The sequence below is a fragment of the Drosophila sulfurigaster genome, chromosome 4 (assembly GCF_023558435.1).
Source record: "Drosophila sulfurigaster albostrigata strain 15112-1811.04 chromosome 4, ASM2355843v2, whole genome shotgun sequence".
Taxonomy (NCBI): Eukaryota; Metazoa; Arthropoda; class Insecta; order Diptera; family Drosophilidae; genus Drosophila; species Drosophila sulfurigaster.
The window spans coordinates 820082-845267 of NC_084884.1; the positions used below are offsets into that span (position 1 = coordinate 820082).

The following is a 25186-nucleotide window of genomic DNA, read 5'->3' on the forward strand; positions in this document are numbered from 1 at the left end:
TTTGTGTGTGGTGAAGTTCCAATTGAAATGGATTTAAAATTCGACCACTGGGTTATTATAATGGCGTTTTATAAATGATGACTGCGTTTGGGTTTTATATAAATTATAACTGGGTCATTAGATTAAGTTTAATACCGGGTGCCGAATCCTATTCTGGAAAACGGCACTTGGTTAAGTTACGCCAGTTGGCAAATTCCTGTAGTGGACATACAGCTACAAGTGGACGGCAAGGTGCAAAGTACGTTTTATGCATCTGACTACACCAACCACTTCACTGATGTATTTTTTTTTATTAAAGCACATGCACTTTTTCACTATTTTTTAATCAGGTTCTGCACATAACCTGCTGACAATTTCTTCTAACCAAAACCAACAACTAAAACCTTTTTCGGAATTTTGACAAATAATCCTACTCAAAAGGTAATCGCTTGTCTATTTTGGTCTGGACTTAACACGATCAGCTGATCTAGCAATTCATGCTTGCATGTATCGTAGTCCACCAATAGATGGCGCTATTATTGGAGCTTTCAGAATCATGGATACTAAAGCTCCACCACTCAATACAAAACATGACAATACATTTAGTACCATTTTCTCAGACTACAAAATTTATTTTTTTACAACTAAACAAATTAAATAATACAAATTAATTACTTTTTCTACAAATAGAGCCGTGGCGCTGACGTTTTCAATAGCAAAAACTTTTGCCTACTTTTAGGCCCAACAAATAAATGAGTACTTCATAAATTAACAAAATTTATTTACCTTTCGTATCTAATAAGCCGCCAATTTGTGTCAAATTACAGTCCCGTTGAACGATATAGTCAAGCATTGTGGATTCCATTAAAAATGCGTAGTTACCTTGGTTCACTCGACGTATGCCATCTTCATAAGTTGTGGTAAATGCCAACTGTCTTTTATTATCCATTATTCGCCACATTTTTTGTACGTCTCAATCATCGAATCCTAATGAAGACAGTCATTTAAGAATTTGTTGGGTATTTCATTTGGATTATATTATATTTAATGTGAAACCAAACCCTAGCCAAGCTGTCCAAAGTTTTTAGTTTAGTCGAGTCTGCTCGACTGCGAGAAATATATACATTACTATATTCAACATATACCAGTTTGTTAGCAACTAAGATTGCAGTTGTCGTTTTTTGCAGTACAAAATTAATTCTTAAATAATTTCTACAGTATTTATCTGATTGTAACCAAATTAGTAACTTGCGATTTCTCGATTTATTTCGAATTTCATTCATGCAGAACCAGCAATTTTAGCGGTACGACACAACAACAGCAACGAAACAACTATGTCAATTACCAGATAGCAACGAAAACAAGAGCAACAATAAAAGTAGCGATGGGAACGATGACAGAACAACAGGCAATGTAGATAGTAACAGAATTAAAGTTTAAATCAGCAAATAATAATAATTATTATTAACTCAAATAAACTTGGGTTTTTATTTGTCGTTCGAGCAGGGACCTGATCGAAGAATATTAGAACTACCAATCCCGTAAAACCTCGAAGAAAGTCGTGAACAGTGCTCGTGATATTTTTAAGTGCCTAAAACTCTCCTAATTAATAAGTGGAAAAAGTGTCGCGTCACTATTTAGGTCAGGGTATCATTCAATATTTGCCGTTAATAGCGTTGTAAGCGTAGATGTTAAGTGAAAAAAGAAAAAGAATAATAAAGTAAAAAGACAAAAAAAAATCTAAAAAGAAACAAGTAATTAATTAAGAATAACTGAAATCAAAAGAAAAATTTGGAAACATCAAAGCTACGTAATTAAAATGTTTAAAGAAAGCTTAAAATTTTGAAAGTAAAGTAATAAATTATTTATTTTGATAAATGTATGTAACCCGTAAACTGTATATTAAATTTTGAAAATTAAGTTATAATTAATTAATATTAAATAATAAACCCACAAAAACACACATCTAATAATATAACTTCATGATCACAAAGTAAAATAGTGAAATTGTCCAACTTATAAAAAAAAGATAAGTCCAATACAATGGCAACAACAAAAACACTAGCAGAACCATTCAGTAGTCTTCAAATAAGTCAACCCACTCAAGCGAAGCCAGGGACTCCAGTTACCAGACCGGAGCTTAGAGATGCTATCACGGGAATAATCAATGAAGTGTTAAGGGATAGTAGGATTAGCAGTTAGTAGGCAAATTGGCAAGCAGTTATCTAGAAGAAAGACCAGAACTTGAAGTAGATCTACCAGTTGTTAGAGCTGGTCTTGGTGAATAAAAGTCAAGGAGCCAGATGTCATTCGATTGATTGGCGACTTCTCTGGAGATTGAAATGAAAACCTCGGACTATTTATATACGAAAAAAGTTCAAATGTTCTTGTCAACAAAATTATTGAGCTTATTGGCAAGAATAATTTCCACATAATACCCCATTCAGGAAAGAAAAGTTCAAATGAAGTCTGAAGAGAATTACAAAGTATTATCGAAATATCTTACCGAGAATAAAAATAACTTTTTCACGTATCAGCTAAAAAGCAGCAAGGGCCTTCAAGTCGTACTTAAGGGCACAGTAACGCCCGCAGAGATAACAAAGGCGCTACAAGAGAAGGGATTTAGCGTCTTCAATATCCTTAACAGGGATAGAAAGCCACAGCCACTCTTTAAGGTTGAGTTCGAATCAGAAAATAAGCCGAAATTCACCCTATATACAATCTTCAGTTCCTGCTGCACCACCGAATTACAGTTGAGGAACCGCACAAACGCAATGGTCCGGTACAATGTGCGAACTGCCAAGACAAGGTCATACTATAAACTGTGCCCGGTTCATGTAGTTTGTGGCGAGCTACATGACTCCACACAATGCCTAGCGAGCAACTACCACACACTGCTAACTATAAAGGTTGCCCAGTTTATAAGGATCTGAAAAGCCGCATCCATCAGAGAGGAATTACTGCCCGCATCCAACATAAGATAAGTCCAACATGAGCTAAGTCCTCATCTCAACAATGAAGCCGACGTAGACAGCTTTGTTAATTCACTGGTGTCTGTACTTGTCTCTGCAGCTCGAGCTTCAACACCTCAAACTATTAATACACAACGCAATAAAAAGAAGACAAATCTACAAATCGAGCAGCTCGTCCTCGAAAAGCGACGCTTACGTCGAGCGTGACAACTCCACAGATCGCGATCTGCTAAGGAAAGTTTAAGACATACCTCACGTGAACTTACTAAAGCTCTACAGCAAGAAGATGCATATGTCCACCTCCACTGCACTCACCGAAAGAAACCGTGATGCCTATTAGAAATCACACAGGTGACTGGGTGCGCAGCGATGTCGATGTCTCTCAAGCATTTGATAGAGTCTGGCTAGAAGGTCTAATGTACAAGATTAAGACAATGCTCCCCAACAACAACCAAAAGTTTTCAGAGTCTTAGCTCTACGACAGAAAATTTGTTGTGAGAAGCAATACTGTTATATCTGATGATTTCACTTTTGGAGATGGAGTTTCTCAAGGTAGTGTGCTAGGGCCAACACTATACGTCCTCTACACAGCAGACATCCCGACAAGCACATGAATAACAACATCTACGTTTGGTGATGATACAGCTATTCGTAGCCGCTCAAAGTGCCCGAGGTAAGCAACTCCGCAGCTAGCTCGATATTGGAAAATGACTATCAGAATGGCGAATTAAAGTGAACGAACAAAATTGCAGACACGTTACATTCACCCTGAACAAGCAAAACTTATTCACCCAGCGACCGACTTGAGGGACGCTTAACTAGAATGCAGTCTTAGCCCACTGTTAGTTAAATTTTAAAGTTAAGATTCGTAAACTTATTGTTAGTCTCAAAACTAAGAAAAGATTCAATAAATAAAAGCAAAGCTCTAAAAAAAAAAAATCGAGAGAAAGGATGATGCTACGGAAGAGGGGCATTGCCTCAATTTAGTGTACTCTGCCCCAAAGAAGTCTGAAGCCTTTCCCTTTAAGACTGTGCACCGAGCTGGAGAAAAGAAAGCTACTTTCAACGCGCAAGAAAGATAGTGATAAGATGTTGTCACTATTGGACAGGTAACACTAAACAGGAATTACGAATAAAGCAAAAATGAGACTACAATTGTAAACGGTAATTTTAGTGAATATCGTTGTGTAAATATAAGAGAAAAACATATTAACAAGCAAATTACCTATCATTTTCTCCATTATTTTTAACTTATAATTTAAAATTATTAACATTTTTACCTTGTATTTGAATATTAAAATTTATCTCAAAAGAATTTACTACTTGCCCGAAAAAAAGTCATTGTTGATCCACTCTCTAAGGTTCCATAAGATATTTCGGTCTGGCTTGCTAAATCATCAGCATTTTCTATAGGATTCATCATTCGTTCGACAGTTAAAAATGCTGCTAAGTTGGCAGTGTACGATGCAACAATAATTAATGAAAAAATCCCCAAATACTGGTAATAATACGAGTAGAGACCGCTTTTGGATGGATATCGGATCCTTGTTGCATCAACGTTCCAATTGTAAACCACAAACTATCCGAAAACGAAAACTGATTGCATTTTGTTATATTCTCTAAGTCACATGGAATAATATATTGCCATTCCATAGGTGAAAGCTTTGCGACAAAATATATGGTCAACGATACAACCAAATATGCTGCTATCACGTAGATCCATATTTCGATAGCCAATGGATTCAAAAATGAAAATAATCGATTTGGTTGCGTTGTTGGGACCTGCAATTAAAATTTTGTTAAATATGATTTTCGAGATAGAATTTTAATACCAGCTATCCAACGGGTAGAAGGGTTTTATAACTTTGTCCCTGCAAAAAGACATATAACAGGCAGAAGCTACCAAAAATAACAGGTCTAGCATTAAAATTATTCTTGCTATTCAATTTCGAAGAGCATTGCTTTATCGTCTTGGCTTTTGACGCTGATCATAGAGCGTCGGATATGAGTTCTTCTGCGTATTACATACTTTTCCGGCAGGCAGAAAGTTACAATACTCTTCGGACATAAAGCTTTGGTAAACAAGTAACAAATCTGGAAAAATCAAGTAACTTTAATTCCGGTGAGTTGTGTATTACATACCTTAAATAATATGCTAATACCTAGATTCATAAATGGCTTAGTGAAATCTATTACACTTTCCCTTGCGTAAGTAATAGTCATAGAGCCAACAGCCAAGTCTGCTTTCTAAAAATACACATTTCAATGTGATTAATACATATTATATTCATTATTATTAATTATTTATCTACCTACCTATTTTTAGCTTATATATATATATATATTATTTTCCTAAATTTATTCACTTACTGATTTAATAATAATAATATAAATTAGTAGTTGGATTATCAAGTTTTCTCACAAATCTAATTCTTATACAAGGAAGTGTTTATTAGGGTCACCTGTCATTAATGTCAAGTGTGGGGTAATAAAGATGCAATTTAATTAGGGTCACCTGTGTCAAGTGTGGGATTTGTGTGACGAATCGTACGTGACCCGAGACGGGGCTATGAAAGGATCGGGATCGGGGTCGGGGGCGTTTCGTCACACAAATCCGCTATCGATAATTCGGAGTCGGGGTCGGGGTCGCTTGCCCCGAGACGCCCTCGGGGTCGGGGTCGCAGTCAAAATCGATTCGTAGATCGTGGACGAAAACGTGTGACACGTGCTACGATACGCTCTTATCATTAACGAACGTAGCGTACATTGCCAATCAGGGGCGCAGCGCTGTACCCAAAACGATCGAACACGTGATCGTTCACCTCGAAAACGTAGTCGGAGTCGGGGTCGAGGTCGCGTGTCCCGAGACGGGACAGTCGCAGTCGAAATACGATTCGTAGAACGTACTCGAAAACGTGAGACGAAGACGTCCTACGAAAACATGATACGCTCTTTAACGAACGCAGCGTACGAACGCGCGAACACCCACCTCGAAAACGTAGGTCGTGGGGCATCATACTAGATCGAAACGTTACGAAACGAAAGGACGGAAACGTGGCGCAACACAACATCAAGACGATCGAATATGGGAACGTCTAACACGAATCAAAGTTACGAAATGTGATGAAATATGCTCGGAAGCCCAACGCTACCTGTAAAACGATCGAAGGCGCCATGCACGTAACACAACGCTACCTGTATAACGATCGTAGGCGTGACGCCCTCTTGTCTCGTCAATTCGAATGCATTCGAAATCGGAGCGGAGGAAGGATCACGTGATGAACGTTAAAAAGGATGGGAACGTGATGGAATTCAGACGAGAGCACAACACCATTTCCAAGACACTTGAAGATAAAATAGAAAGAAAAGCCGAATATTATAACCAAGACGTGACGAATGTGCGAAAAAGGTCGGTAACGCAGTGCAATGAGGGTAGCACACCATGAATACTCATCGACATTCGCCCAATATTCAATTTTCCTCGGTTTTCATCCAGAAACCTAAAGTACTTAAAATCACTTCTAGTTTGTGACTCGAACATACACATCGGCTCCGCAATTCTCCAAAGTTAACAATATTTAAAAATTGTTAAGTGAATAATTGAGCAGTGAAAATTGTTTAAACCTTCAATATTAACAATAAAACCCTCGTCGAAAACAAATTATAATTGTGCATTGAAAATTGTTAATAACTTTCGAAATCAAGTTTGTTTAAACAAATTGTATAATTCAATAATCATTGTTAAACAACATTGCAAAAATCAATTTAACAATATACAATGAAATACTTTAAAAACAATACTACAAACAAAATAAACTTTATTACATTCAACCAACAAAATAAAAACAAACAAAAACTTCAACATGAGTCCCGAGATCACCAACAACTTCAACAACACCACCAACACCATCAATGGGGAGTATTGCTATTCCTGCCAGCAGGTATGCAATGGCATTTCCACGCTTGCATCGAGTTGCATAAATACAACTCTATCCGTCCGGTGGACGGAAGAATCAAGTAGATTGTGAATGGATACAAGGGATGTATTCTCCAATGCATGTTTGAGAACGAGGAGCGGATGTTAGGATGCCTATTGAATTCCTAAATGAGGCTGGATTAGCACTGATACCTCACTTGGAATGCGTGATGACTACCCACCTATCATCCAAATGCAATTTTGAGTTGTTTGCTGAGTACATGCTAATAAAAGAGCAACAACAAGAAATAAAATCGTTCCAGAGCACAATGTCTCTGGTTACGACTAGATCCAACTTCCTTCGCTTCTTTGAATCGCATAAAAATGTGATAGACGAAAAAATGAGTGAGTTTCAGGAAAAGGACAGCGGATGGACCTTGACACGAATCATTAGGCTGGAGCTTAATGTTTACAAATGTGATCCGACAAAAGGTTCTAATCATTTTGAGCTTCCGCTTAAATTAAAAAATAGAAGGGCAGTTGTTAATGTACATATCAAAGATGCCTTCTGTTTTAAGTGGGCAATTATATCAGCCCTCAAATAGATCATACCATTGCAATAGTTATGGTGTTGAGATCACGTCCCCAATAATTGAGGTGAACAACGTAAAGATTGACTTCAATGGATTAATATTCCCGATGGAAATTCGAAAAATAAAAGAGTTTACTCAACGAAACCCTCACATAAGTTTAAGTGTTTTCGGGTATGATGCGGAAACTGACAAAATAATTGGACCGCTTTACTGCGATGGAGTGGAAATGAGAATCTACATTAATTTATTATTCGTCGACGGACCAACTGCGGGTATTCATGGACACTATGTGTGGATAAAAATATTTCATAGTAAGTACATTCAATAGATTTGAAAATATCACAATCACCTTACAATTTCAATTTTCACACACAGTCTACTTGCCAAACAACTGGGTAAACAGCAAGTTAAGCGTTGGTTCTGTAATCAATGCTTACAATACTCAACGAGTGAAGAGAGGGCAGCTCAACATACATTGAGATGCAGTCGGGTGGTTACCGAGGACCAAGGAAGGATCCGAAGATTACCTTTAAAACCATCACCTTCAGTTGGAGGTTCCGTTCGTCGTGTATGCAGACTTTCAATGCATATTGGAACCAGTAACGTTAGATGTAAGTGCAAACACAAAAATTATTAATAAGCATGTGCCAGTAGCATTTGCATACTACATAAAGTGTGCATTTGACTTTGGCTTAGATAAGTTTGTTTCGAAGACAGGAGGTGATGTCGCTCGCACTTTCATTAAAAATTTAACGTCAGACTTGTCCGATTTGTATGAGAACCACATGAAAATAGTGGTTCCAATGCACATGAGTCATAATGAGTTAGATAATTTTAGGAAAGCGACCATTTGTCACATATGTAAGGGCATTGTAAATAATGATAGAGTGAAAGATCACTGTCATTTTACAAGTAGATATAGAGGTGCAGCCCATTATTCTTGTAACCTTAAATACAAGACGAGTGATTTTATCCCCGTATTCTTTCGCAATTTCTCCAAATATGATTCTCATTTGTTTGTTAAAGAACTTGGAGAAATTGAGGGGGAAATAAAAGTCATTCCTTTGACACATTGTCACTGCGCAGCTGTGCGTGCGTCTCGGCAAATTGACGCTGCATAGTTGTAGGTGCACTTTGGCATTTTGGCACTGCGTAGTTGCTTGTGCGTTTCGGCACATTGGCACTGCGTAATTGAGAGTGTGCATGTTAGATTGCATCATTCTTTATTTGCGCTTTGTTGGTTGTCCGCATTTTGTCGCTTTGCCAATTATTGCGGGGCGACAGCGACCAGACGCTGTCGCTGAGTGTGGTTCGATGGCTATAGCGTAGGCAGTAAAAGGATCGAGCGTGCAGTGTGCTCGTGGAATCGCCTGTGAGAGCATCGAAACTCGCTTCGCGATAATGAATAAACGGACTTCGGTAGAACAGACTCCGACATCAGAAGTGGGATTCGGCCCTGACCAAACTACATCTAGGGATGTTTTCGCGTTGATAGAGCAAAATAAAATTGGAATTTTTTGGCACTGATTAAGATGCCGGCGAACGAGTTGAAATAAATAGTGAGATCTGTTTGCCGAAATATAATCCAGACAATGCTGGTGTGGTGTGTAACTTAACGAGAAAACTTATTAAGTGACAGTGCTCTTATAATAGTGTTGAGTAAAGCTTTGGAAGGCTTAGCGGTCCAGTGGTTACAAAATGTGTTACCCTGTTATAACCTGGCAACAGTTCCGGCAATTGTTTGAGCAGCGGTACGAGATATCTGAGACGCCAGCCGCCGTCTTTGTGAATATTTTTAAAAGTCGTCCAAGTTAGTCGTGAAGTCGTGAAAGTTAGCCTGTTGTTGTGAGTTGTTGTGTGACAATACTGTGAACAAAACTGCGAAATTTAAATTTCGATCAAATTGCCATTGCGTTGGTTCTTGGACAGGCTAATTTCGATCGGCGTCTGCAGCATGGTACATACAACGCATGTAACCAATCGACGTGAATTGCAAGCGGAGTTGCAAGTGTTCTCAGCGCTAAGAGAACGTCGTTTTATATCAAACGGGGAACTAGAGGCCAAGCGTGCTAAAATTGTAGAAATCAAATGTTATCAGTGTAGAAAACTTGGTCATAAAAAAGCAAAACTTTAAAACTGAAATGAGTGCACAAGTTCCGGAAACTGGAAAGGAGTGGCGATCAGATCAGTCTCGTCATGGAAAGGAATGGAGTGGAGCTGTGAGCTATGGTGTAGCCTCAGTATGCGGGTGAGAGATTTCCAATTACATTTCATTTGGAGCTGAGCGCTCATTATTTAAAGAAAGCGTTTTTTATAAGTTAGTTGGTAAGAGGCGTTATTCCTTGATAGAGGATGGGTAGCGCCAGTACTTACAGTGCCGCACAGGCTGAATTGGGGTCGTGTTTAATGTTGGTTCTTTGGTTGTTTTGTTTCATATAGTACCAGTATAAAAAGTGAAATGATACTAGTATGAAAAATAATATTGTATTGGTAGAGAAACATTGGATCAAGGATTATTAGTGGAAGTTTCTTATGATAATTTTAAGATTGTTAAAACTAAAGTTGTGAACGTGTGTGAAACCGTTCTACATGCTAATTCTGATTGATTGAAGATTGAAACAGAAATGATCGAAAATTAAAAAAATAAATAAATAAATAAAAGGAAGTCTCAATATTACTAAAGCAATAGTCAATATTTTATATCGAAGGATGACGCATATTAGCGGTTGCAACTTGTATTAGACGTTCTAGTCAAAGCAGATTCTCATTTAACATTCAAAATGTTTTTTCTTGAGATTGCATTGGTTATGGGATGAAGGCAGAGGAGATGCATTCAAGGTTGGAGAAGGTAGAGTGGCTAGTGTCGTTGATCCTAGGAACATGGAAAAGGTCGCTAGATGTGTGAAGAGAGAGTTGCTAAGGGTAAGGCTAAGGTAATTTGGTTCTGTGTGGGTGGCTTTGTGTTACATAGAAGCGGTGAGAGACGGCTAACGGAGTTGGACCCGTGGTTCAGAGGACCTTTTTTTGGTGGTCGAGGTATTGGACGGAGACCGATACACCTTAAAGTCTACACAGAACAATAGACGTTACAAGTACCTACACGAAAGTTTGCGAAAGCTACCGGATGTGCAAATCCCAGAAGAGTTAGATGTAAATCATAAAGAGAAGACTGTTGGAAAAGTCTGTTGGAAAAGTCTTTTGGAAAAGTCTGTTGAAACAAAAGAGAATTCGTGAAGTCATGTGATTGGCGATGGACGAGAGTTGCTTTAGCAATGCGATTGTTGATTTCGTGAAACCAAGTATTGTGCGATGTACGAGTAGTGTAGTTGATGAATTCGTGAAGCCAAGTATTGGGCGATGGACGAGAAATATGGTTGATGAATTCGAGAAGCCAAGAGTTACGCGATGTACTAGAAATATGGTAGACGAGAAATATGGTTGATGAATTCGTGAAGCCAAGTATTGGGCGATGGACGAGAAATATGGTTGACGAATTCGTGAAGCCAAGTGTTGGGCGATGGACGAACAGGGAACTTAATAAAATGAGTGTAGTCAAAGTTTTAGGCGGTGGAAAACTTAATTTGTTTGAAGATGCGTTTGGCATTAGATTGAAGTGTTAGCTAATAAAAGTTTAGCTATGTACATTGAATTAAGAAATGATGTTTTGAGCTGATTAATGTATAATTTGAAAATGTTTAAATGGAATGGAAATTAAAGAAATTGTTTATAAAATAATATAAGCTGAGAATATTAAAATAACCTACGAAATATTAAAAATAGAAATAAAGTTATGTTATGGAAGACTACATGGACTTGAGATTATTTGACTGGGTTAATCTGAGGAATTGAAATTGGAAAGTGAGATTGAAATTGAGATAGTTATTATAGACACGAGGACGTGTATATATCAGAATGGCCGTGTCGGAGAGTAAGTAACGCAGATTCGACACATTGTCACTGCGCAGCTGTGCGTGCGTCTGGCACATTGACGATGCGTAGTTGTAGGTGCACTTTGGCATTTTGGCACTGCGTAGTTGCTTGTGCGTTTCGGCACATTGGCACTGCGTAATTGAGAGTGTGCATGTTAGATTGCATCATTCTTTATTTGCGCTTTGTTGGTTGTCCGCATTTTGTCGCTTTGCCAATTATTGCGGGGCGACAGCGACCAGACGCTGTCGCTGAGTGTGGTTCGATGGCTATGGCGTAGGCAGTAAAGGATCGAGCGTGCAGTGTGCTCGTGGAATCGCCTGTGAGAGCATCGAAACTCGCTTCGCGATAATGAATAAACGGACTTCGGTAGAACAGACTCCGACATACACATATGAAAATTTCGATAACTCTGGGGAAATATGCATCAAAAAAATAAGGGGTAAAGGCATGTTGTTTGATGGGCATTACATTACCAAACTATTCAAATACTTTGTATACAGGAAAGTAAGAACGTTGTAGTATGCAGATGTTGTAATAGCCCGCTTGTCGTAGCTGAAATTGACTAAGCCTAAAAGTATGCAACATTTTTTTCTTTTCTGCACACATACATATTTATACTTATTATTTATTATATTATTTATTTATATGTGTATTGTCATATTTAATTTGTATTATTTAATTTGTTTAGTTGTATAAAATTATTTGTAGTCTGAGAAAATGGTACTAAATGTATTGTCATGTTTTGTTCTGAGAAGCGGAGCTTTATTTAGCAATGAGTCTGAAAGCTCCAAAAATAGCACCATTTATTGGTGGACCACGATACTTACAAGCGTGAATTACTAGATCAGCTGATCGTGTTAATTCCACACCAAAATAGACAACGATTACCTTTTTAGTAGGATTATTTGTCAAAATTCCGAAAAGAGGTTTTGTTGTTGGTTTTGTTTGTAACACAATTGTTAACAAGTTATGTGAAAAAACCTGAGAAAAAAATATGTTTTAGTGCATGTGTCTGAAAAAATATATATCTCAGTGAAGTGGTTGGCGAAGCCTGATGCATATATCTTACTTTGCACCTTTGCCGTCCACCCAACACATGCAATATATGGTTGTCCACTTCAGGAGTTTGTCCTCCCATATCCAGTCCATTTGGACTATACTATCCCCTTACCTGTACTGACCATATTAACACGGTATACGTAGAATCGGGCTGCTGGCGTGAAGGGTTACGCATTCCCGAAGCCCTTAACTTCTTCACCGACGGTCAATTGCAAATCTGTCCAGGAAAGCAAATGAGCAGTAGAGTCGCTGAACGCATCTGCGATCATGTGTATCTACTGGATCCTAAGCCACTAGGGCATCGAGGGCAACGATATCGCAGATACTCCTGCCAAAGAGGGATAGGGTAGCAATATGTGCAATGTGCCGATATCTCTGAGATCTCTAGGCAGGAAATTGAAGTTCGCTCTAGACTTCAGTGGGACGCGAGCTGGCGTAAGTTCTGTCCAATACCAACTCGCGCAAAACTTCAAAATTAACCGAATACGTCATGCAGATTTCAAGGAAAGACTACAGGCTAATGCTCGGCATTTCAACGTGCAAACGATGGATATGGTAAATCGTCTCGACCGTTGAATCTGGGAAAGAATATATTTACTTTATTGTGTCGACATTGATTGACAATCAGCTATATTTTGTGTGTAGTACTGTAAGTTCAAGCTGAATGATTCCTTTGATAACTTCTAATCCGAGGGTAGCCAAGCTTACACAGACTATTAATACTATAAATTTTATAGTGCCACTATATTGTGCTTGCCAAAATGGAATACTATTACCGTATACGTTTAACTTAACTCTATAGAAATTTTTAAACTATCTAAGATCATACAAAATTAATACGAACATATTTCATAAGCTCTGCGACCATGCCGTTCCACTGGCCAGTTTCTGGATCTTTAGCGCCGTATTTCCGATCTGGCACCAAGTCCAATATGTAGTCGAATCCCACCTCACGTGCTACTGTTTCCAAAATATCGACACAAAACCCATAAAAACGTTCATTGCCAGTAAAGTTTTTTCCGTAACGCATCATAACGTAAGGCGTTTCCTGAAAATATCATAGAATCACACACGAATAAATAAAATATTTTATATATTTACATAATGGATTTTTTAACCAGCACGAAATCACTTCGTGATAAATAGGTCAATTATTATTAATTTAGCCATTTGTACACTCACTGTTTATAGGGAGAATACTATAACTATAACTTAGGACCATATATAACAAATAAAGCATCAACGCCCAGCGATTTTGTCTGTTTTCATTTCCCATCTAGGAAGAGAAAATTTTGAACGTGCGGAAAAGTAAAATATTGGATCTATAACTTAATTTGTGCGGTTTGCAAGAGATTGCGCTGCATGACTATTCTACCATCGTTTCAATTTTCATCGTTTCCAAATGCTAAGGTTATTGTGCATCTGTTTCAGTAAATGTCATTCAATTGATGCGTAAACAACATTATTTTTTATGCACTCAAATATGTCGATGTTTGTGCCAGGAAAAGTGTTTTTGAGGCGAATTCTTTTTATAACTTCAATATGAAGAAAACTGCTGCCGAAAGTCATCTTATTTTGGTGGAAGTTTATGGTGCTCTTTGGAAATCACTCTAACAGCCATTGCAAAACGTTTTAAAGAAGCCGGATACATTGGAAAGGATGGAAATTAGGTTCCATATGAACTCAATCCGAGAGAGCCGAGAGAGCAATAGCTTAACAACGGTTGAAATATGCAACCAGGCACGATGCAATTATTTTCCATCATGACAACGCTGGCCCCATGTTGCCATTTCGGCTAAAACTATTTGTAAAACAACGGATGGAAACTGTTATCCCACCCGCCTAATAGCCCAGACCTTGCCCCTTCTGACTATCATTTGTTTCGTTCGATGCAGAACGCCCTCATTGGAATACGGTTCACACAGAACAGGGTATCAGAAATTGACCTGATACGTTCTTGCCGTCAAGCCGGCGCAGTTTTTGGGATGGAATTCACAAATTGCCATCCCAGGCAGACCAGTGACAAGTTTTGTGGAATGTCGAGCCCGATTATGTCACGTGCGCTGATGCGGCGACAATGAAGGCATAGAGGCCATGAAGGCCAAGTACGACCACTGTTATTCAGTGTACAAACGGCGCCTCGCACGTGTGAAGGAGCAAATTATCCGCGCCTCCTGTGTATTCCGGGGCTGTCGGGTCCCTTCGGTTAACACTGAAATTTTCAATGGAGATTACTTGCTGTGGACGAACCTTTGTGATCTTTTCACTGCCATCTATGGCACCAACTCGAAGTTGAAATCTGTTGAAAATCTGTTGATTCCAAGACTGCAGATGAGACCAACGATATTATTGCCAAGTTTCCGCTTACAAACACCGGTTTCGCGACGGCTTACAGTTTGAGCGCTTTGGAACGAATCGTTTAATGGTAAAGAGTCAGCTCAAGATCCTCTTTAACCTGTTTAACATCGCCGTGCACACTCCTTCAGCGCCCACGCGACTGATGGAGACGCTCCCGTGCAGCATTGTGTGGTGTTCCTCGCTACAATGCCTGCACTGTTCACCGCTACGGCAAGTGCCCCCGAGGCACGGAAACCCATAGTAACCGGTGCCACCGGTGCAGGGAATGATCCGTCTTCATAGGGGTGGCTGTTCTCGGAAGGAAAACGATTCTCGGAGGTTATGTAGATCGTGGAACGCCTCATCAGAGAGGGGGCACAATGAACTACGTGATAACGCCATGGTAAACAAAAAGGAGAGAAAAATGGATTGGGTGGGAATAAAAGCGACACTAATTCAGTGTGGCCGGAGGTATCCACTGGATAGTGGATGGAGAGGTCCACACGATCTGGAAAGTAAGATCCGATGGGAGGCTCGGTTCAGGACGATGATGACGTGTAGACTCTTCCCGCATAAGGTTAGAGGCATTAAATACAACGCGAAACTTTATGGTTGTGCTGTAATTCGTGTAAACAGTAAAACGTGGCAAATGGAAACTACCGAATCTAGAACGAGCGACTTGTTTTGTACGTCCCAAGTCCAGATGAATTTGAATAACGTAGCGTGAATCAATACGATCAGGACCCTTTGGTTTACGAAAGCTCGATTTGATAAAATTTGCCTCAAAGGCAACGTTCGATACTGGAAGGTCCTCCACAAATTTGGAGAAAGCTTCATTTCGGTTCATAGGGGTTCGTTCGACGGACAGTCGAGCCGAAAAGGGTTCAGGGTGGGGTCGCGTCACAGAACCATCGTAGGGGTTCGTTCGACTAACGGTCGAGCCGAAAAACTGAAATAGATGTAAAGGGGCTCCAGTCACAGGACCGATCGTAGGAGTTCTATCGACAGACAGTCGAGTCGAAAAGGACGAGATGGACTTAGAAAAGATCCCGACACAGGGCCAGTCAGGATCCACAAACGTTCGGACAAGAGCCGCCGAGAAGAACGGATGGTAGGATATCTGCGCCTAAAAGCACGTCTATATGCGAACTCTCATGGAACTTGGAGTCGGCCAGCGGGATGCTTGGCAGATTGTCGAGGATTGTTTGTGGGAGAGAGCATGAGGGCAGTTTGCCTGCTAATTGAGGAAGGACGAACGCCGACGCCTCAATCTGCAGATCTGGGCGCAACGGGGAACCAATTAGGAATTGGCAATGCTCTCGGGGCTGTGCTGCTACAACTTGAGTCAGCCCAGAGACGTGGGCTTGCACGTATGTATATGGCATCCCCAAGCGCTTGTACAAGTTTTAAGACATAAAGGTGGTCTCTGACCAGAATCGATCAAACCCCGAACTGTATACCGAACGCCGTGATGGCAGACGTATACATCAGCTGTACTTAGCAGAACACCTTGTGTGTTAACTGTCAGGGACGATTGCACATTAAGCACAGCTTCTGTTGCTTAATATGATTGACCCTTTCGTTGACACATCTGGAGAAAACGAGGGCACGAACGAATCGGATGATTTTCCTGGGAACACAACTTGCAGGACTGGGTCTTCGTGGTCACCCTACTCTCATTGTTCCCAGAGAGAAAGGGTCAACTTGGGAAGCCTCGAATAATACAAAAGACCAAGATACAATCCTGATCCTCTAAGTTGATCTTCGAGTGCTCTAAGGCTGCCAGGCACCCTTGAATGGTACCCTGGAACTCCTGGATTGCCGAACCCGACTCTTGCCCAATGGCGGGCAAGTTAAACAAAATTCCCAGCTGACTGTTCACGAGCAATTGTTTGTTCTCGAAACGCTCAGTTAAGCTGGACCAAGCCGACTGAAATCCTTCATTGGCCAAAGGGAACTTTGACACAATGACATGGGCTTCACCGCTGGTCTTGGAGTTAAGATGGAACAACTTCTCAATATCTTCCGACAGTCTTGCACAAGGCTCGCATCTGGCCCGTTTGACTTGGCACGTGTAAGGAGACGGACTGTCGACACAGGGATTGTTGACTCTCGCCGTAAATTGACTGATACAATCAGTCGCAGCGATGAGTTTCGTCAACGCTCTCTCAACTAAATTTTGTGCCATTCTTCCGTGCGAGCGTGTGACAATCGGGAGTCGAGGGATCGGAACGGTAAACACTTTACTCTTTGGATCGGACGAAAGCTGTATGACCAACATCAGCGGCTTGGACTTAGCTGCAAGCTTTGCGGCCGAAGCGGGCGAAACGCAAGCTGACCGTGCGGAAACCTCCCTCTTAGATTGAGAAGGATTTGACGTTGGGTGAAGGAGGGCTAAGTGGAGCTCTAGAGGTACTAGTGGAGGGCACGGACAATTGAGCTTTCATCTTATCGGGTCTGCCCCTTGACATGCTATGCTTCTCGCTATGCATAGCATATATATATATATTAGCAGCGTCAGCCGCTGAGACGATATTGCCACATCCGTTTGTCAGTATGAACACTCAGATATCAGAGACTTTAAGAGATAGAACTGTAATATTTTTGGTCAAAAACTTCTACTCTGGTTGTTGCGATTTAAATAAGTTGAATTTCGATTAGTAGTTTTTCGTATTTTGTATTCGACAGGTGAAAGAATTAATCATCATTGTGACGGTCGCATACTAGAGTATTTAAGCAGATAATTGATAATTGTTTAGATTTAGAGGAAGTCACTACGGTAAGAAGAAAGCCATAGATTTTACGTGTATTGTAACGATTAACTCACAGAATAAAATCCTGTCAAAACGGATTGCAACACATCTTCTAATTCTGTTGGCGACAATTATTTTCTGTTATTCGCATACCACATCCACGCAAATCGGTTATGAGTGCACAAGTCGCAATGGGTCGACCTTGCAAAATCGACGTTGGATTCAGTGCGTTCGCAAAGCCAAGAAAGCGCTAGCGAAGCACTATCATTGAGACTCTGGTTGCGAGTTTTATGAAGAAGATTGCTGATCTGGAAGCGCAGCTCAAGATGGAGCAGACTCAAGTGCTGTTAAGTGATCCATTATTGAGAGGAAAAGTACAGTTAAGTGTAAGTGAGTCAACAGCTATGATACCAATCGACAATGGCGGGTGTTGGCGGGCGAACTAAATTTTCTACTGGGGCTTTGCCAGCGCATTTCTTACTGGGCATTTGTAATCGGTGATTCTCTTTTATGCATTGGAATTTCACCGTTACGTCCGCTAGATGTAGCAATGCAGCTGCAAATTTCGGCAGCGTGATTTACTTTGAATTTGTATTTGAGCCCAAGCAGAGGCAGAAAATAATTGTTAACAATTTTTTTTTTTTTTGAGGACTTTGCTTTTATTTATTGAATCTTCTCTAGATTTTGAGACTAACAATAAGTTTACGAATCTTAACATTAAATTTTAGTTAACAGTGTGTTAAAACTGCATTCTGGTTGCGCGTCCCTCAGGTCGGTCGCTGGGTAGGTAAGTCATTACGACGAAGACGTGATTGGTTGCTCAATCTTGTTAGACCTCTCGCCAGGTGGTTAGGGTGCAACAGTAGCTTGGTAAAGTACTTTTCCTTCTGTTCTGCGATCACTTCTTTGACTGGTAGGATGTTTAAGTCGCGTTGTAAGTTTTCGTTGCGAACGTACCACGGTGCCCCGGTGATGGTTCTCAAGATCTTCGACTGAGCTCGCTGGACTATGTCAATATTACTATTGCTGGCACTCCCCCATAATTGGGAGCCGTACATCCATATAGGTTTTAGTACCGAGTTATACAGCAGGACTTTATATTCAAGGCTAAGGGGAGACCGAGCGTTGATAAGTCAATGAAGGCTGCTGGCTTTTAGCTTTAGGTGTGTTCTTTTGGCTTCAATGTGCCGGCGCCATGTGAGTCTTCTGTCGAGGTGTACTCCTAGATATGTCACTCGTCTGCTTGCGTGAGTAAAGTGTTGTTTAACGTTAGCGGCGGGCAGTTTTGTCTGTTCAGGGTGAATGTAACGTGCTTGCATTTTTGTTCGTTCACTCTAATTCGCCAATCTGATAGCCATTTTTCAACATCGACCATATGAAGAGCTAGCTGCGCAGTTGCTTGCCTCGGGCATTTTGAGCGGCTAAGAATAGCTGTATCATCAGCAAACGTAGATGTTGTTATTCGTGTGCTTGTCGGGATGTCTGCTGTGTAGAGGACGTATAGTGTTGGCCCTAGCACACTACCTTGAGGAACTCCAGCTCCAACGGTGAAAACATCAGATATAGCAGAGTTGCATCTCACAACAAATTTTCTGTCGTAAAGGTAAGACTCTAAAAGCTTATGGGTGTTGCTGGGGAGCATTGTCTTGATCTTGTACATTAGACCTTCTAGCCAGACTCTGTCAAATGCTTGAGAGACATCTAAAAATATGGCAGTACAGTACTCTCGTTTTCGAACGCGTTCCGAATTTCTGATGTTATCCGGTTGACCTGGTCAATTGTTCCGTGCTTTTCACGAAACCCAAATTGATGTGACGGGATTCCTTCCTGGAGTCTTAGGTATGTGTTTATCCGAATCAAAACGCATTTTTCAAAGAGTTTAGATAAGCATGAAAGTAGGCTTATAGGTCTATACGACGTGGGGACTGTGTGGTCTTTTCCCGGCTTTGCTATCATTATTATAATTGACTTCTTCCATCTCACTGGATAGTAGCCAAGTTTTGCGATGGTGTTGAAAAGCTGGGTGATAGTGCAAACGGCGCAATATGGGAGCTCGATGATCATTTTGGGAGTTATGAGGTCGCATCCTGGGGATTTTTCGGATTCAGTTGATTTTTGATGATGCTAACGATTTCATTTGGGCGAAATTCGATTGGCTCACGTTGAAGCTGAGGCTCGTTTGATAAAGTAGAGTAAACGCACTCGTGGCAGGATTTGGTTGGAATACATTTTAAGGTGGTTGGCAAACGTGCTGGCTCTGTCTGCATCGCTACGCGCCCAGCCTCCTGTGGGATTTCTTATAGGCATCACGGTTTCTTTCGGTGAGCTCAGAGTAGGGTGAGCTCTCCATAGTGAGTTTTTCGTACTAGAAGTACACAATTGCTCTATGTAGTGGAGTTGGACATATGCTTCTTCTTGCTGTAGAGCTTTAGTAAGTTCACGTGAGGCATGTCTTAAACGTTGCTTAGAAGATGGCGATCTGTGGAATTGCCACTCTCGACGTAAGCGTCGCTTTTCGAGGACGAGCTGCTCGATTTGTAGATTTGTCTTCTTTCGATTGCTTTGTGTATTTATGGTTTGAGGTGTTGAAGCTTGGGCTGCAGAGACAAGTACAGACTCCAGTGAATTAACAAAGCTGTCTACGTCGGCTTCATTATTGAGACGGGGACTTAGCTCAATGTGTGAGCTTATGTACTTTCTGTACTTAATCCAATTAGTTTTCTGTGAGGTCAATTTTAGTGATTGTTCCAATGTTCCTGGATGCCGGAGTAGAATAAACAGTATAGGCGAGTGGTCAGATGAAAGATCCGAAAGGCATTCGGCGCATATCAGATTTTTGGAATGTTTTTGGTAATCGCAAAGTCTATTAAATCGGGCAGTTTCTTTGGGTCTGCCGGCCAGTGTGTTTGTGTGCCAGGAGAAACATAGTCGAGCTTGTTCTTGGCGTTGATAATGGCATTGTAGAGCTGCTTTCCTTTTGGAGTCACGAGACGAGATCCCCAGTGTGTGTGCTTGGCATTGTAGTCTCCTGCTGCTATGAAGTGGTCTCCTAGTGAGTTGAAAAACTGCATAAACTCATCTTCAGCTATAGTGAAGCGAGGGGGCAGTATACGGCGGCTAGTGTAAGTTCGTTGCCGGTATTTAGTTTTATATTTATAGATGTGGCCTGTAGGTAGTTTTAGCAAATTTGTTATGATAGTAGTGCTTAATGCGGCTTCTGATTAGAATTCCAGTCCCACCATGTGCTTTACCGTCTGGATGATTTGTTCCGTAGAAAGTATATCCTCGTAGATGAAAATTGTATTTGTTTGTAAGGTGTGTTTCTGAAAGTAGCATTACGTCGATTTGATTGTCGAGTAGGAATTGAGCTAACTCAAGTTTATGCTGTGAAACGCCGTTAGCGTTCCACGTAGAGATCCGTAGGGAGTCATTATTTGGATTGTTGTGAAACCAGCATTTCAATCAATAGATTTTGGTTTCGCATTAAATCTTGCATAGTTGTGCGCATAAATGACATAAATTCTGTAAGGCTTTGTTGTAAGCTGCATATCATAGCTTCGAAGTTGCTTTTGACTGCTCCGGCGATTGATGTTGCTGAGCCATGTTCGGTTCTTGGTATGCTGATTGCAGAAATGAACTTTTGAGGCAGGGATAGCCGGTCCTGATTTTAAAGCGCTTGCGTATGTCACACTTTTGTCACAGACTTCAGGGTTTGATCTGGAGACTTTCAACGTTTTATTTTGGGTGCGGGCGGTAATTCCTTTTTGATGAATGCGGCTTTTCAGATCCTTATAAACTGGGCAACCTCTATAGAAAGCAGTGTGATTGCCACCGCAGTTGCCGCACTTTTTGAGTTGCAGTCATCTTTGCTCACTGGGCAGTGTGCGGAGTCATGAAGCTCTCCACAAACTACACACACCGGGCGCAGTTTACAGTATGACCTTGTATGACCATATTCTTGGCAGTTCGCACATTGTACCGGACCATTGCGTTTGTGCGGTTCCTCAACTGTAATTCGGCGAAGCAGCAGGAACTGAAGATTGTATATAGGGTGCACTTCGTATTTCTTCAGGGGCTTATTGTCTGGCTCGAGCTCAACCTTAAAGAGTGGCTGCGGCTTTCTATCCCTGTTAAGGATATTGAAGACTGTCTTTGCGCTAAATCCCTTCTCTTGTAGTGCCTTTGTTATCTCTTCAGGCGTTACTTCAGATTCTATACCCTTGAGTACCACTTGCAAATCCTTGCTGCTTTTAAGCTGATACGTGTAAAAGTTCTTTTATTATCGGTAAGATATTTCGATGATACTCTGTTATTATCTTCAGACTTCATTTGAACTTTTGTTTCGTGAATGTTGCCCTTTACAAGGGGTATTATGTGGAAGTTATCCTTGCCAATAAGCTCAATAATTTTGTTGACGAGAACATTGGAACTTTTTCTCGTATATAAATAGGCGGAGGCTTTGGCTTCCTTTTCTCGACTTCAGTAGATTCGGCCGCCTCAACCTCATAGGCGTCTGCCAAGATTTTGAATCGGGTCGAGTTCATGTCCGTTTCTATTGCAGCTAGGCTAGCATTGCCACGGGTTATTTTGCGTTGAGAATTTAGAGGGCTCATCTTTCTTTTAATTTGAATGTAGCGATCCATACCAGTCTGCACAGCCGGCTTAATAGGTTCATTGTTTTGTTCTTTTTCGGGCAGCGCAGCGAAAGACGTAGTAATGTTTGCGCTGCTAGCTGATGATGTCGTTAAACGCGCTGTCGATACAGTTGCGGTTGTTGTTGTTGTTACGGTTGACGTTGTCAGCGAAATTGCGGTGCTGGTTACTGCGCTCTTAGGCTGCAGAGACATCGATGGTAGCGAGGGAGAGCATGAGCGCGCTCTATTACTCTCTACGTTTAAGAATTCGGTCGAGTTGGGGTAATTGACCGCACTTGATCAGAGCTTGCATTATTTTCGGTCGCTTTAAAAGAGAAGTACGCGTTGTTTCTTTGTTGTGAGAGCCGTCTCTCGTCTTGCTCACGGTGACGTTGTGCACGAATGTCGTTTTGACTCATTGTAATCGAGATTGATTAATTAGAGTTTTAATTGTTATGATTTATATTAATTAATTAATCAATCAATATAAACATTAGCGATTTCATCGCAAAGAGCGTCTTTTCGCGATATTGTAGATTTTTAAACCAGTCACTGCACTTATGTGATCTTATTGAATATTTTTCCCGGAGCACAATAAATACACGTCTGCATGCGACGACGGTTACGATAATTGTTAACAATTAAATAGGGATTTGAAGGTGTGCGCAGAGCACGAATGTAAGTAAAAATATGAAATTATAATGAAATGTAAATAATGTAATGAAAATAATAAAGATTTCAGCAAATTTTGATCCACTACAAGTTGTTGTTTTCGAGTAGTGGGTTGCTCGAAGTACGAGCAACGGCACACCAACCAAGGCACGGATCCGGTGCCAACATTCTGAAATATTCAGTCTCATTCTGAATTAATCAGTCTCATCGGAAACATTCAGTCTGAATCTGGAATAATATCAGTTTTGGATATACACATATTGTGTGGGGAGCACTTTGAAAGTTCGCAATTGGAGTCGTGACACAACCTCAACCACGACTATGGCAAATCGGAAGGAACACGTGCCTGGAAAAGAGATGACGAGTCATGGTCAGCAATTAGATGGAGCTGCTCCGCAAGATCCAATCGGACCTGCCAAGGGTTTACATGAAGCCGTTAATGTGCAGGCAGCTGTCGCGAGTTTTGAGCGCAATGGAGCAGCGAATATAGGCCGCTCATCTTCGTCATAAACCGGCAAACACACAAATGTACTTTGATAGTTCGGGATATGGCACGGTGGTCAACAAGCTCCATATGGAGTCATCTCGTGGAGGATTGACAATGCCGTATCAAGCGAACACTGCAGCAGCGATGGGTGGTATAATCAATGGATTGCCTCAGCCGGGATCAATGGGATTGCCCAGTAATCTTCAACAACCAAATAACATGCACGCTGCCAATTCATTGACTAGAGTGAGCCTTTGACGGCCGCTCAAATCAGTGCACGACATGTCATCAGCCGAGATCTGCCTACTTTCACTGGAAAGCCTGACGAATGGCTGCTGTTTATAAGCAATTATGAGCAGTCGACGGAAAGATGTGGATTCAGTAACGAGGAAAATCTTATACGCTTACAGAAGTGTCTTAAGGGCCAGGCACTGGAAGCGGTACGTGGAAAATTGATGGTGCCAGATACAGTGCCGTATGCGATTGGAACATTAAGAATGCTGTATGGCCGGCCATACAAGGAAAACTGAGAGACGAGCCAGCGATGAAGGCAGATAATTTGGACTCCGTCATTCGACTTGCCCTTGCTGTCCAAAATTACTGCGCAACCATGTCTGCATTGGGTCTTCATGACTTTTGCATGATCCTGTCTTGTTGAACGAATTGGTCGCAAAGATGCCGAGCAGTATGAAGTTGGACTGGGGTCGACACCGATTGGCAAATCAAAGCGTCAACATGGCCACATTCGACAATTGGCTTTTCAATGTGGGAATGTGTGCCAGTATGGTGGCTCCGTATGATGTCGGACGAACGACCTCAGCCAAAGCTCCAAAAGAAAGACTGTTTGTGCACAGTGTTAGCGACAACAATGACGAGACTCAACAGCGACAGCATCATGGAGAATCAGAGAAGACTATATGCCCAAAATGTGGAGGCACGCACCGATTGTCGGAATGTGTCGACTTTCGAGCATTGAACGTTAAACAGCGCTGGGAGTTTGTGAAATCGAAACGGCTATGTTTCTGTTGTTTCTGGCGGCATCTCGTACGAAACTGCAAAGCTAAAGAAACCTGTGGCGTCGATGGATGCAAATCAATTCACCACGTACTGCTGCATACCGCCGCAGGCAATGATGGCAGAAAGCTGACTGGGCAAACAGTGCCTCGATCTGTCAACAAAGAGGAGTCTTCAATCATGTTTTATGGAAAGACGGCGAGTAGCCCTCTCTTTCGTTATATCCCGATAACGAACCACGGCAAAACCAAATCTGTGAAAACATTTGCTTTGGCCGATGAAGCAGCTGCTTGTTGAAAGATCCTTGTCTGACGAGCTCGAGCTAGAAGGACCGGCAACTCAATTGTGCCTGAAATGGACAGGTGATGTTTCTAAGGTCGAAAACAATTCGCAATCGTTGGACATTACTGTACAGCTTCGAGTATGGAATCGCAGCGATACACTCTGAAAAATGTGCGAACAGTGTCTGATCTCGACCTACCAGAGCAAAGCCTCGACCAGCAATTATTGAGTCTCGGAGTCACCTCTGTACGTTGCCTATAGATCCCTATTCCAACGTACGAGCACGAATCATCATTGACTCGACAACATTAAGTGGACTATTCCGCTGAAGTTGCATGAAAGTGAAGACGACGATGTTATTGCAGCACGTTGCAGGCTTGGCTGGGCTGTTTACGGCCGCTCAGCAAAGGAATACTCATCGATTCCACGCCTGCTACATATTTGCCAATGTAGTGAGACTGGCAGTTTAGATGTTGCATTGAAAGATTACTTTTATTTGAAATCTCTGGGAATTGTCGCTACGATCAATCCATTACGATCCAAAGACGATGAGCGATC

The 25186-nt window shown here is 41.2% G+C and overlaps 1 protein-coding gene across 1 annotated transcript in view; it reads right to left on the reverse strand.

Moving 5' to 3' along the window:
• The window catches only part of LOC133846915 (glutamate receptor ionotropic, kainate 2), a 69576-nt gene that overhangs the window by 17997 nt on the left and 26393 nt on the right, over positions 1 to 25186 (reverse strand). Inside the window, 6 exon segments of the mRNA XM_062281630.1 lie at positions 766 to 945; positions 948 to 966; positions 4279 to 4433; positions 4436 to 4733; positions 5094 to 5198; positions 13294 to 13497. Of these exon segments, the coding sequence (XP_062137614.1) occupies positions 766 to 945; positions 948 to 966; positions 4279 to 4433; positions 4436 to 4733; positions 5094 to 5198; positions 13294 to 13497 (961 nt within the window).